The sequence below is a fragment of the Lissotriton helveticus genome, chromosome 8 (genome assembly GCF_964261635.1).
Source record: "Lissotriton helveticus chromosome 8, aLisHel1.1, whole genome shotgun sequence".
Classification (NCBI taxonomy): domain Eukaryota; kingdom Metazoa; phylum Chordata; class Amphibia; order Caudata; family Salamandridae; genus Lissotriton; species Lissotriton helveticus.
Window position 1 is genome coordinate 119,446,880 of NC_136069.1, and position 13,528 is coordinate 119,460,407.

The 13,528-nt window shown below is 44.4% G+C and overlaps 1 protein-coding gene across 1 annotated transcript in view; it reads left to right on the forward strand.

Annotated features, from left to right (window-relative positions):
• ARHGAP31 (Rho GTPase activating protein 31) overlaps positions 1 to 13,528 on the forward strand; it is a 529,796-nt gene that overhangs the window by 366,729 nt on the left and 149,539 nt on the right. The window contains exon 6 of the mRNA XM_078656718.1: positions 1,974 to 2,119. Within this exon, the coding sequence (XP_078512844.1) occupies positions 1,974 to 2,119 (146 nt within the window). The remainder of the gene's footprint in view (positions 1 to 1,973; positions 2,120 to 13,528) is intronic.

Sequence of the window (13,528 nt, forward strand, 5' to 3'; positions counted from 1 at the left end):
TTCAAGTTCTAGCGTGTTGTATTGTCCATTTATTATCAGACTGGACATGGAGCCACATTATCTCAGTGGTGACACCTTCCTGTACCTCGTGTTCTTCACTGTAATATGTGCATATGTTTGGATGCAGAAACCCCAAACACATAAAATTACAATACAGTACAGTACCTACGTGGAGTAAAATGCATAAAAACATAGCTCAAATGGAAGTGCCCACCGACTGGTACCCAGGCAGTCGGACAACCCACAATGGATAAAAACTTTGCAAAAATCTGTGAAATTTTGCAAAAGCTTTGATAAAGCTGCTGCACGGCCTTAGTTTTTGCTTTACTTCTACTATAGGGTCCAGTGCCCAGCTGTGTGGACTCGTCACCATTACAATAATCGTCTTTGCCTTCTCATTCCCTCCTTCAGGCTGCCCGTGGATCTCTAAAATATGTATCCTGGTTTTTAAATTACTGTGTATGGTCCAGATAAATATAAATTAATAAATAAAAACACAGGCAGTTGCTAATAGGTATATTGATGATCCGCTGTGTATGTGTTAGAATTAAAGCTCGCGGAGGCAACATCATAGACGAACTTGCTGTTATCTGCAGCATGGAGGTTGTTAAGCCTTGAAGCTGCGATCCATCTGGTCGGCCACAGTTTTTCTTTGGAAAGGAATAGAAAATCGAAAAATTATCGCCCCTAGTTGTGCGAAAGAAATTAAAATGATGGAAGCAACCAGGTGAACTTTTAAAAATACATCGAAGTTTGGGGTGTTTTCATGGTATCCCACTAAGAATTAATTTGGCTTCGTGGCCTATTCAGCATCTGCGACATCTATGATATACACTATTTCTCCGCAGAACCTAGTGTGACACAATTCACAATAGTGTGCATTATTTATAAGAAAAATTGCTTTAGAAGCTCTTATTGCTCCCTTCAATACTATCACTGCACTTCATCCAGGCTCGTAGATCATCATAAATGTCGGAATTTGCGTAATAGACGGTCTCCTGACGAAGGCAGAAGTGCCGAAATGCGCGTATGCCAGCGGCAAAGCCCCCCACCAACCCACACAACCCTGCAGTTGGGAGTGGCAGCACCCTAACATTGCCACGGACTGTCAAGTGCTGAGCCCCAATTTGCCGTAGCCTTTCAACTGCGTGTCATTGTCAAAGCCCTAAGTCCCCAAAACGGTCAACGGGGGTCTTTGCAGGAGCTTCTGCCTCCCGCCACCCTGCACCAGGCGAATAATGTCAATACTCTGTAACAGACACATGTTGTACTGGCCTCGGGCGTGCTGTCATGATGGCCTGGACCAGGCGACGGGATCTTCAGGGGGAGAATATTGGGGCCTTCAACCTCTCTCACTCTGTCTACTACCCCGAGTTTTCTTTCTAATAGGGGGTTAGACATTCTCAGGCACTGTTTGTTCCTTCCGTGGCAGCAACAATCATTGGTTAAGATCACTGTCAATAACATATGGCAAGGACTTCACTGCCCATTTAGCTGGGAGGATTGTTAAACAAGGTAGAACCTAGCAGAATGCATCACAGCTGGAATATACCAAATATAGACAAGGGATTATGCTGTACAGGCCAGCAGATTACGCATTAGCATAATTAAACTTTAAACGCCTATTATAAATTAATTATTTTCAAAATCCTGGCACCAAGCACTATTTGCCCCTAGCATGTGATTTTGAGTGAGGGACAAGCACAGTTTGTAGACAATGGCAAGGTTACCACAGCACTGTGGCACCCACGCTGATCCCGTATGTAGGGCACTGGTACTTCCAATAGAAAGGTGAGGAAAGGCCCAACTACGCCACCCAATAAACGTCCTGGTATTGTGCATCTTTCACCTGTCAGCTTTCAAGTTGAGATTTAACCCGGTGTCTTCATGTGTGCTTCAGTTTGCCTTCACAGCCAGCCTTGGGTTGCACACTGGATTTTATTGAACTGTGTCTTGTGTGTTCTCTGTTGCAGGTCGAAGGACATTGAAGCGTCCGGCTGCAATGGCGACGCCGCCTTCCTGGAGGTGCGAGTGCAGCAAGTGGTCATTGAATTCATCCTGAACCACGTGGACGAGCTCTTCAACAGCAACGCCAGGCCCACGGGCAGAGAGCATGACGGTAATGGCGGCCACTTCCGTTGCAGTCTGCACACTTCCTGTTCTTTAAATAGAATGTACCAACAAGGCTGGAGCTGGGGGATAATAGAATGTACCAACTGTGCTGGAACTGGGGGATAATAGAATGTACCAACATGGCTGGAACTGGGGGATAATAGAATGTACCAACAAGGCTGGAGTTTGGGGAGGGAGACACGGAGAGTGCACTGAAATATTTTCAAAAAAGTATCTTTCCCACTCCTTTCAGTTACTGGGTGTTCTGTCCCCAGTTCCACCCCATAAACTCATTCACCTCGGCCTCTCACAGGAACAAATTTGCATTTCTAGGGTGGGAAACTACCAGCAAATTGTAGAACACCCACAAATTTGCAGACGTTCACCAATTTTTGCTTTTGGGCGTATCTGTGGACAATCACAACCCTGCCTCTTGTTGTAGCCTTGCTCACACTAAAATGCTATCACGCAGGCTGTCAGAATGTGTGTGCGAGTGAAGGCCATTTGCATGGATAATATCCACCCATTCCTAATTCTGTGAATCAGTAATGGAATTTTGCCCATGAAAGGGAAGACCAGCAGGGTGGCTCAGCGCCTCACTGACATCATGATGAGTTTGAGTCCTGCAAAGGCCTATTCAATCTTCCAAACTTTAAAGGTTCATACATTGATAACAATTAAACTGGGTTATAGGAGTTCCTCTTATTTACAGCCCTTAAAGGGACCATCCAGTGTAGAGTAAAAAACTGTTCCTTTTGCCCAGCCCTGTACCAACAGCAAGCCTCTGGAATGGCTGATGATGCCAGCTGGAGGTTTGAGATAGTTCTAACACAATTCACAGGAGGGCCCCTTTAATAATGGCAGGAGTACTATTCGAATCACTATATCAAAAATACCTTATTGATATTGAATTTTCACTTCTAAATTGCATTCAGCGTTCTACCCTGAGCGATTAACGCAAGTCTGTGTATTGTCTGGCAAAGCACTTTCAGCATGTACACAGCGGGGTAGCAAGAGTGTCATCATGGGCCCTAGTGGAAAGAAGGAAATGGCCCCCCCTGACTGCTGTTTGAATTATAAAATACAGGAGTAACCAGGGCTCAGCAGCCCCTCAGTGCTCTGGGACTCAGTATCACTGCGCATGCTGCACCAAAGGCAGTTACAACCCTACCTGCACAGGATGTTCCCCTATGATGTTTGGAAAGGAAACATTGTCTGCCTTCCTCCCCAGGGCCGCATTTTTAGGTTTCGCCTGCACAGCGCTTGCGCTGTGCATGAGTAATCTGTTGTTATTGATATGAACTTAAAAGGGAGTTACATCCCACCTACTCTCTTTCCTGGTGTCTTATTGGTTCCCGTGCGTGCCACTTCCCTTTCCTCCATTTCTATTGGCTGCAGCATATGTTCCTGCATTTACCAATGCTTGTTCCTCGTCTGCTTCTCTTATCAGTTTCCCGCTGCCGAAATACTGTTAACATCCCCTTTGGTGGAACTATAGTTTCATAAAGTTCTGCCTTTTACTCTTGCAACATATTTATATAACAATTTATCTCCCGGAGAGATTACGTGATTTGCATAGAATCACAAGATGCTGTGCAGCGCTACCAAGACCCGAACCATATCCCCTGCTCTCGAGTCAGCAGCTCTGGCTGTTGCGCCACATCCTCTCCACTCCCATGTTATCTTTCAGGGAGCTCTTTCCTTCTCCTGGGCGATGATTGATGAAAACAGCTCTTGATTCATTACATAGGCGAAACTGATGCATTACCAATGCTTGTTAGAGAAGATGATGCAGGAGCGAAGGAAAATGCAACACTTTTGGAACCCATAAACATTCTGTGTAAGATCATGTATTGCCAACACAGAGCTTTTCTAGCCCAATCTCAGTGATTGGTGGTCTCTGATACGGAATATCGGGTGGTGACGCAAATCGAGCCCCCGATGGCAGCCATGTTGTCCGGAATCTATAAACAAGGCTTCCTGAGTGCCGTAGCCGCGCTACTCTTTTGGGGTCTCTGGGAACAAAGCATCCAATGTAGCAGATGGATGCGACAGGAAGTGTCAGTTCGATACTCCCTCTTCCTTTCCTTTTCACACTAAACGTCTGTCATGAACTCTGAGGAGAGGTGGCGGGACCATGTACGGTTTAAACTTCAAAGAAAGGCAACATTGTTTTTCATTGCCTAGGTTTCATCTGCAGAATCATGGGGCTACTTATGCTGCATTGTCAACGATTCACCAATATGCATTTGGTGGAGGAAGTGACATCAAGCACCCTTTGACCACAGATGACATCACAAGGCTCATTCATTGTACCACCCCCACAACCTCCCGCACATCACCCACAAACCACAAAAGCCTTCACGTGCTGCTTGACAATTATGGGAAGAAGGAACAACTAGCTACAGAAGCAAGCTTGCCTCTTATAGCCCTGCTTAACGTCACTTCCTGCGGCTACTTTCACATCTCCTGAGATCAAGAGAAGCAAACGTTTCAGAGGTACCAAGGGACAGGTTATGAACAACACATGGTCTCCTTGGTACATATAGGGAGAGAGTTAGACAGCAGCGAAAACTATTTATTTTCTTCATCCCTTGTGACGTTTTAGGGTGCGCCTCAAAATGTTATGACTTTCTGCTGGTAATTTTGAAACAGTTCCCATTTCTTTCAGACGAATTTAGGCTTCCTTTAAATGTTTTATAGTTAGACAATAGAAGTGTAAACAGCCATTTCCTTTGTGAAAACTTGGAAACCAAAGAAAGGTCAAAGGAGTGCACAAGTACCCACTTCACCAGGCTCACTTTTATGCAGCTCTTTTTTGCCAGGAGCACATTGCAAGCTGGGACTTGTAGTTTCCCATGTATTCTTCATAAGTGCCTCCTTTAAAAGTACCAGGTTATCTATGCAAAGTGGTGTACTGTATAAAAGAGCTTTGGCTGGCATGCAATCAGTTGTCATTGTGCAGCTTGTTTCTCTCTCCTTATTGGTGTCGAGCTGGGACTCTACGGCAACACATAGAAAGCCACTGAGACACTTTACATATTGAAGGGCTTAAGGTAAAAATTGATAAAAAATATTGGTTTCCTTGTAGGGGAAGAAAATATTGCATTATTGTCTGTTTCACTTTGGATATTCAATTATACACGACATACATGGTTCAGAACAGAACGTTCAATTATAGCCATCAGAAAGGGTTTCAGAGCAACAGAAGCATTATAAAACCTGAATAATTACAATATTAAGTTTCTAACAATTAGTTCTTGTACACTGGATGGCAGAGGCAATAAGATAACCACTTTAATAAATCTGAGAGCCCATATGCGACAACACAGGGGCCATTTTATTTAAGCAGAATCCACAAAATAATGTTGTGCATCCTGAGTATCGAATACAGAATATTGTGGGACACTAATATCGAGGAACACAATATCGAAAGGTAGGTATGTATAGATTTTCTATAGCTAACTCTGCAGCTATGTATCATACCGACATATATATAGCCAAGGTACATAGATGGCAAGCTAAGAATAGTAACTCTATACTTACCTATACGTATTCCCATTTCAATATGTTGTCCCTCAATACTTTAGCTAGGATATTAGGGTGCCACCAGTGATTAATTTATAGAAAACAATAAGTGCCAGGGCTCTCGTCAGGAGTCCACTGCAGTTTGCACCACACATTGCCCCTGCCATGCTGCCAATGATATTAACAACACAACTAATAACCACCACACTCCTACAAGTGTTTGGACTATGCCAGGCCCCCAAAGCTATAAGAATTGCTTGGGCAGCAGGCAATAGTAATTTTTAATGTATATCGAATTAGTAATTAACTGTTGTTTTGGTCATAACTGTTGCTGTCCTCATCTCTAAATTAGCTGTTTAAGAAAGACAAGGCAACCCAAAAGGTAAGCCATAGGGACCTTGGGCAGTATCATGTTACAAAAAACAGTGGTCCCTACTCGTGGACACAATGGTATACTGAGCTGATAATCACACACCTGATAAGTGTTATGTCTTTTGTCCAGCCGGACAAGGAATTTATTTAACAATTTTCTTAATAAAAACTGAATGAACACATTAATAACAAGTGGGCACAGCCGTGACTCACAACATTATCAATTCTCAGTATACCATTGTTTCCACGAGTAGGGACCACTGTTTTTTGTAACACTCATCTCTAAATTAGCCAGACAGCGCCACCTTGTGGCAGACTGTTGCAAGAGCCGCCAGTGTTGACAATTTTGTGCAGGTGCCGAGCACCAGAAACCACAGGCTCAAATCAAGCACTGGGTATCACGATATTCTCGTACGCAATATTCAACAGTACAATTTACAATAATGAATTGTCTACACCTGTGGTGACTCCACTGTGAGTATGTTGTTCCGTTACTTATTACACTGTGCCTGGAGTGAGGAGTTGCTCAGTTGCTGCTACAGCGCCTGTACTGACACCTTTAGTGACCCAGGGCAATTAATCGAATCTTTAGCAATAAATATCCCCTGTGGTTGTCCATAGTCAGAAAACCAGAACTCCTAGCCAGAGGCATTGATTGTACATAGAATAACAAGAATTAAAGCGGCTCTAGATCATTTTGAATCGTTTTTATTTATGTGGGTTTTGCTCTTTCCATGCTTGGCACCTTCAGAGCACAAACTTTTTGGCACTCAGGAGCATGACATTTTGCTGTACGGCACTTTCCTTATCCGCAATGCCATTGTCAGGCCCTTTGTTGCACATTGGCGCCCTTTTGTGGGTACTTGTGGTATTGACATAAGGCAACTGCCAGGAGTTGCCTTCATGTATCACTGGCCCTCAGTCTGGAAATTGTAGTTTAGCTTTTCCAATTACATCCGTTTAAATGCAAGTGAAGAAGCTGAAATGTAGCAAGCTGGATGCATTTCTGACGCAAGGATTGGAAAACCTTGAAAATTTCTGGAAATAGTCTGAAAATTGGGGATTAGACAATTTTTAATAACTTACTTTTCACTTAAATGATGTTTTATGATTGGCTCGTTGCACGTGCACCTCTTTGTTGCGTGTTTGGGGCAGACACAGGTGGTCCCAGAGGCTGGGAATGTCTGCTGTCAGCTCCCTGCTGCACGCCTGGCCCTTATCCTCTCAGTCAGGGCACTGATGGGGTCCTGGCCCGCCTCACAGACATGCCAGGGTGCCTGGCAGATCTTTAACAGTAATCTCGCCGCTGTAATTGCTTGGCAGGCAGCCCCCACAACTATCAGCTGAACAGTGAAACACAAAGCAAAAATGTGACCTTCTGAGTTGGTGGTTGGAGTTTTTTGAGTGCTGGCTGTCAGCAGCGGGCCCTGTCCCATTCCTTCCCGTGATCAAAGCTGGGAGGCCAGTAATCACATGTCTGAAATGGTTACTTCACAGCTGAGGTCACTGCTTCCGGTCTGTGTGCTGGGACTGTACCGTATTCTTTTGAGCGTAAGCGCATGGCCTTGAATGGTAGGTCTTTTACGCAATGGGGTTCTGTCGCATCATTGACTGACTCCAGGCCGGCTGCCCGGGGCTTGTTTTAAATAATAACTTACTTTATAGTGTCCTCTGCCACCCTCATGTGCTTTATAATCCATTCCCGCCACTAAAAATTGCAAACATTACCAAATATAATGGTAAATGTTTTATCTACTCAGGAAGAATCTAGGATGTTTGAAAGGGGAGTCGAAGTGTGGTAACGTTTAGCACAATGAAGTGGTACTTTCCACGAGGCTGTTCAGAAAGCTAAAAGCTCCTTCACAAAACCTGTTTCTTCCAGGCCCATTGAGCCCTGAGCAAGGAGGTGGCAGGGCTCCCAATCTCAAGGGTTAGGGCGTGGTGTGAAATGGCAGAGACCCGCCAGTCATTGTGGCGTAGAGTTATGGTACCACCGACGTGCTTTTGTAGTAGAAACAAGCATTAGCAAAGCCAATAGGTCTGGCTGACTTTTAAGGGGAAGTGTTTGGTAATAGTTAGCTTGAGGTGTCCTAGGAAGAAGATCCCATAATGAAGCAACATGTGTACCCTCAGAGAAGTGTATTATTCAAAGGATTCAAAAGATGAGGTATGCATTGTAAGTGAGTTACTTATGCATACACAGGAACATATTGCATAGAAGATTTTTCTTTTTTTTTTTTTATGAAGGACCGGTATTTTTGTTGCATCTTTGAGGACGTCTACCTGTGAGCATTTTTTTACTTTGTGAACAGAAATAGCTGTAAATACAACAATTTTGTGACAGAAAAGTAAAACAAATGAACATGTAAGGACAATTGTGGATAGCACTCTGTCTTCATAGCAGTTAAGGCATTCAAACAACAAGCACTTACTGACAAAAAATGCCCTTAATCCCCAATTTAAGTGTAATTGTGTCAGCGAAGTAAATACATCTAAGAACCACCTGTCTTGCAATTGTAAGCTACACTCCATGTCCCATCTGCAGTTTAACACAATGACTACTTGATGCTGCTTCACCAAAATCTAATTGGAACACAAATGGGTCAATGCAACCATCCACGAAATGCCATCAACTTGCTGGACAGACCATCCGAGCCAGGCTTCTCAAACAAGTAGCTCGTGAGCTACTGGTAGCCCTCCAGATGCCTAGAAGTAGCCCTCCTGTGTCCAGTCCAGCCTAATGAGTTAGACGCTTTTGCTTGACTGAATTAATATATGTATACCAAAATTGAAAAAATGTGTCTTTTAAACAAGAATGTGTGTATTTTCAGAACTGATAAGCTGATTGTTGAATTTTCAAAATATACTTAAAGATGATATTTGAGTGATAAATCATGTGGCATGTATAAGGCTTTTACTAATACTATTACCTTGGTGTGAGGTGCATTTACAATAGGGCTGTTATGTATTACCCACGTAAAGACATTACAAATTGACAAAGCCTTTTTTTTCAATACTGCGGGGCAACCTGCCTGGTGCAGAGGTGATCGCTGTGGGTAATTTAACACTGGGAGAGGCCACTAGCATAATCCTACCTGATGTAATTACAATTACAACCCTAATTAGTAGTTGGGGATGGTTTTTATTGATCATAAGTAGCTCTCATAACTGAAAAGGTTGGATACCCCTGATCCAAGCAATGGAAATCTTTGAAAAACATAAAGCTTACAAGGCCTGTGGCTGAAGCAGGCTGGCCCAAAGCCGAACTCTGTCTTTACTTCTTAAGATACCTTTGAGCAATTGATGGCATGAGGTATGCTGTGAACTATATATGTCTGTAACAATACCTAAAAAGATTCCTTTAGTGTCCAGGCAGGGCAAAAATCACAATAATATAATTCTTAATCCAATCACATTACCAGACCTACCAACTTATACTGTGTCGCTGAATGCCATGCAAAATCGGCTCCCTTCACGTGGTCATCTGGTGAGGAGCCGAAATCACACAGCGGCTGGAAACAAAGCGCAAAGAGTAGATTCTCAGCTTGTCTTTTGAGCCTTTGAACAGTCTATGTCCATTAAGGGGTGTGAAAACACCCCAGGACATTGCACAAGCCTAAGCAACCATTATTGTTTAAGGGGGGTTTAGTGGGTGGTGGTTGGGTGGGGGAGTGCCTCTTACGTATTTCTCCCCCAAGGTACTGGTCCTGCAAGACCCACTCCCTTCTCATACAGTGTTTCTTTTAGTTGCCGTCTACCTGACTTTTTATCTAAAAGTCAGTCTAATATATCAGTTTCTTTGTACAGCCTCCCATTCTAAACAAATCTTCCAATGTGACTTGCCTTTAATGCTCCTCTCTTACATCTAAACCAGCATCTCTGGCCATTGGCCCTTTTCTCATTGGCAGGCCCTGCTCGGCTCCTACCAGGTCGATAGATCACTGTCTGCTCTACTGACCTACCCTTCTTTCCTACTTCTGTACCTACTGGTTCTCCCCCAAACACACCTGGTCTCTGGATCCTGTCAGCATACTGGCTTGCTTGTCTTCTGCTCATTGATTTCTATCAAACCTTCCTGCTCAATGGTCCAGGGATGCCATGTTTCAAACCACTGTGTGTGTGCCTTCAATCCCCCAACAAATTAAGTCAAATTGAAAAAACTTCAACCAAACTTCCTTCTTCTGACAATTTCTGCACATGCACACAACATGTGTATTTGTAAAGCACACGTTCACCCGTAGGCATCTTGGCACTAAATAACAGATGTTTATTATTACCCAACTCAATGGTACTCATTTTATCGACCTCAGAAGGATGAAAGGCTGAGTGGACCCACCGGGGTTTGGACCAGTGACCATGAGGTCAAACACATGCCCCATTTAGTGGAAGCATTGGTATACTGAGCCACCAGACCCGGCTCAAATATGAACAATGTACCCTATCCAGGCTTAAAGAGTCCTCGTAGTGACTCCCTTGCCTTGGAACGAACTTGAAAAATCTTATTCCAAACCTGATCAAAAGATCTTAAAAGCAGACCTACTTCTACGTTGGCCATGGGCATTGCTTCGCTATCAAACATCTCACCCCCAAAGTGTGTGCAGAGGAGACTGGCGTCTTCCAGCAGGAACCTTCAAGCAGGGGTACTTACGGCTTGATGTCACACTTAGCAGTTCTGATCCCTTCCAGCACTCTCACACGAATATCACTTCTCTGTTTCCCTTGTATGCCCTCCCTTATTTTAATTCTACCTTGTCCGCCTAGGCCTGAGTATAGCTGTGTGCTGGTTATAGCTGCCTCTTCTGCCACCCTTTGCCTTTCCTTGGGGTCTGAGTCGTCCTGGGTACCTCAACAACCTGCTGCCGGGAACTACCATACAGGTTAAATGTTGATCACTAAATCACCATATGAGTATCTTTTGTCATTCTTATTTCTATGCCCACGGGCTTCACCCGTCCTGCCGGACTACCCGTAGGCTGACCAGTAGGACTAGTTCCCACCACCACCATGGTCCAGAGTTTGGCAACTCTTAGAGAGGCCTGGTTCATGACACGCTCTGCAAGCAACATACCTCCCAGGCCTACCCCACAGTGAAGATAGCCTGCCTACCCTTAGTTCGTACCCTATAGGTGAGATGGTGCAGGGAGTTAAACGCACAGCAACCCACGATACAGGTAAAATTGTAAAATAAGTTGGCTTTAGAAGCTACATACAAGAGCACCACATTATGGGGAGCTCAGTAATCGATTGCAGCCCTGCTTCGACTTTTAGAAATTAACTTGCCTACATTCTGCTGCTTTAATTTTTCTGGTTAGCTTCCCCTTTCAGAATTTCACACTCAATATTTCCTGTTAGCAACCCTTCAGACAAGAAGTTGTATTGCACATTTAACCTGTTTTGGCAGAGCACAGCTCCTCCCCTCCCCCCAACACACACACTTCTATATCCATGTCACTCCCTTACTGGCTCTCCCTTTGGCCACTGGCAGTACTAGACTTCCACTGCAGGGGGTTGGCTTGGGGGGAGAGAGGGTTGGGTCATGAGGAAGGATTGGCCGATGGTGGTGGGCATCAAACTTCCACCACAAGCACTGGCTATCTGATGTCCCTGTCCCAGTTGGGGGACCTGCAAGGCCACCAGGTAGTGATAAATGCTGCAGAATACGCTTGGGCTATAGAAGGTTTGGGGAATTATCCATGGCCTGGGTGTGGTAAATAAATAAATAATACCCTATTTTTGACTAGACTTATAGCATAACAGATAGCTCAATAAAATAAGAGTCAAGATTCGAGGTAGTAGGAGTTTCTGCAGGTTTATTACAGCATAAGGACAGGATCAGGACAACCTGCATAGGAACAGAATGACAGGGCCCAGCAGGACAACTGGGGCCTAACAGGGGAAAAGAGGCCCAGCAGCTGCTGGGGCTTGGTCTGGGATGAGCGCGCTAACATTTAATAACAAAACACAGGCATATATACATAGTGCAAACACATAGCATTACATTGCAGTAGGCATAGCAGTGGGTGGAGCAGAAGGCGTGACGCGTAGCAGTCGCGAGAGATAACAGTAAAAGTAGGTGTAACTGGGCGTATACATAGACATGTGGTGCAAACGTAACAGAATATGTCATGAATGGGCGGAAACTTTGGAGGGGGCTACCTAAGGAGCCGGGACCTCTAACCTAATGGTGCGCGAAAACTGGCAATGACGTGTTACTAGGAGAAGCTGGGGGCTATGAACTCTGTGCTAGGAGCAGAGACTAGAGTCTGGAGGGTCGGAGCGACATGTACCTAAACCCTATCTGGTATCTGATGTTTAGGGAACATGTTGATATAAACTAGAAGTCATGAGGGGAAAAGCTAACTTGACTCTAAGTCTGGACCATGCATTATTCTACATGAAATGCGTGATGAAGAATATTAAATGACCATTAATACAGTATTTCTCTAACATGGAGACGAGAAGGCTAGACAATGACGGAAACTATTGATGCAGTTCAGTAGCTTAGGAATGCAGAGAGGAGGACTGAACTGATAGCTGGAACTATAACATACTTTTGGCAGACTCAGAGGCAGAACCAAGCTACACCGGGCACTGCGAGGCAGGAAGTAAGTGAAGGGTCGAGGATACAGGTGGGGGCTGTATTGCTCCTCAGCGAGACTTTCAGGAGACAGGAGCTGAATCCGTGGTCCGGGCCCTTTTGAGGCCTGGAAACGGGGACTTTATAATGGAATAACGTGCACACTGGGAAACGTGGCAACATTACTTTACATAGGCCTGATATTCGTAGTATTCACGAGGACTGGAAACTAACATACTAGAGGTGGACACAACCATAATTGCGTCATTAATCGGACATGGGGAATAACATATGCATATTGGTCATGCACACATAACATATGATGGATGAGGCGTAGGGACACAGAACATGGCAAAATTTACTTTTCCACATTCCCTCCTTGTCACTACGTTTCCATCAGGAAACATCAATTTTCATGATACCATCTATCATTTCATACAGTACCATTTGCTCGTCTCGAATTGTCTTGGAACGGGATTTAGAACGGGGCTTGGGACTAGGAATACAAGAGGTAGCACACATGCTGCAAATCGCAGGGCCACATTGTATACAGAGGCAGCAGCTAAATATGATCGCTACTGCAATACCTAGAAAGGACAGGACTTTCCATCCCCATGCGGAAATTATATTCCAGAACCAACCGGACCATGTCCAGGTGCCTGGATCTTGATGTAACAGATGGGCAATTTTATGGAGTCTGGTTATAGCTGAATAAACAGACGGCGCGTTATTTGGAATGAAAATGCAGCAACTAGATCCGATGACTCTACAGGCCCCGCCCCTATCGGCCAGTATGACGTCAAGGACGAGACGATTTTGCAAAACGACAAATCTCATAGCAGATTGTTCTTCGGTTAAGTTACCTAGAGCAGAGGCAGTCTCATTTACTACAGCTTCAAGGGTTCTTGTTAACCTACGGATCAGTTTACTATTCTGGAC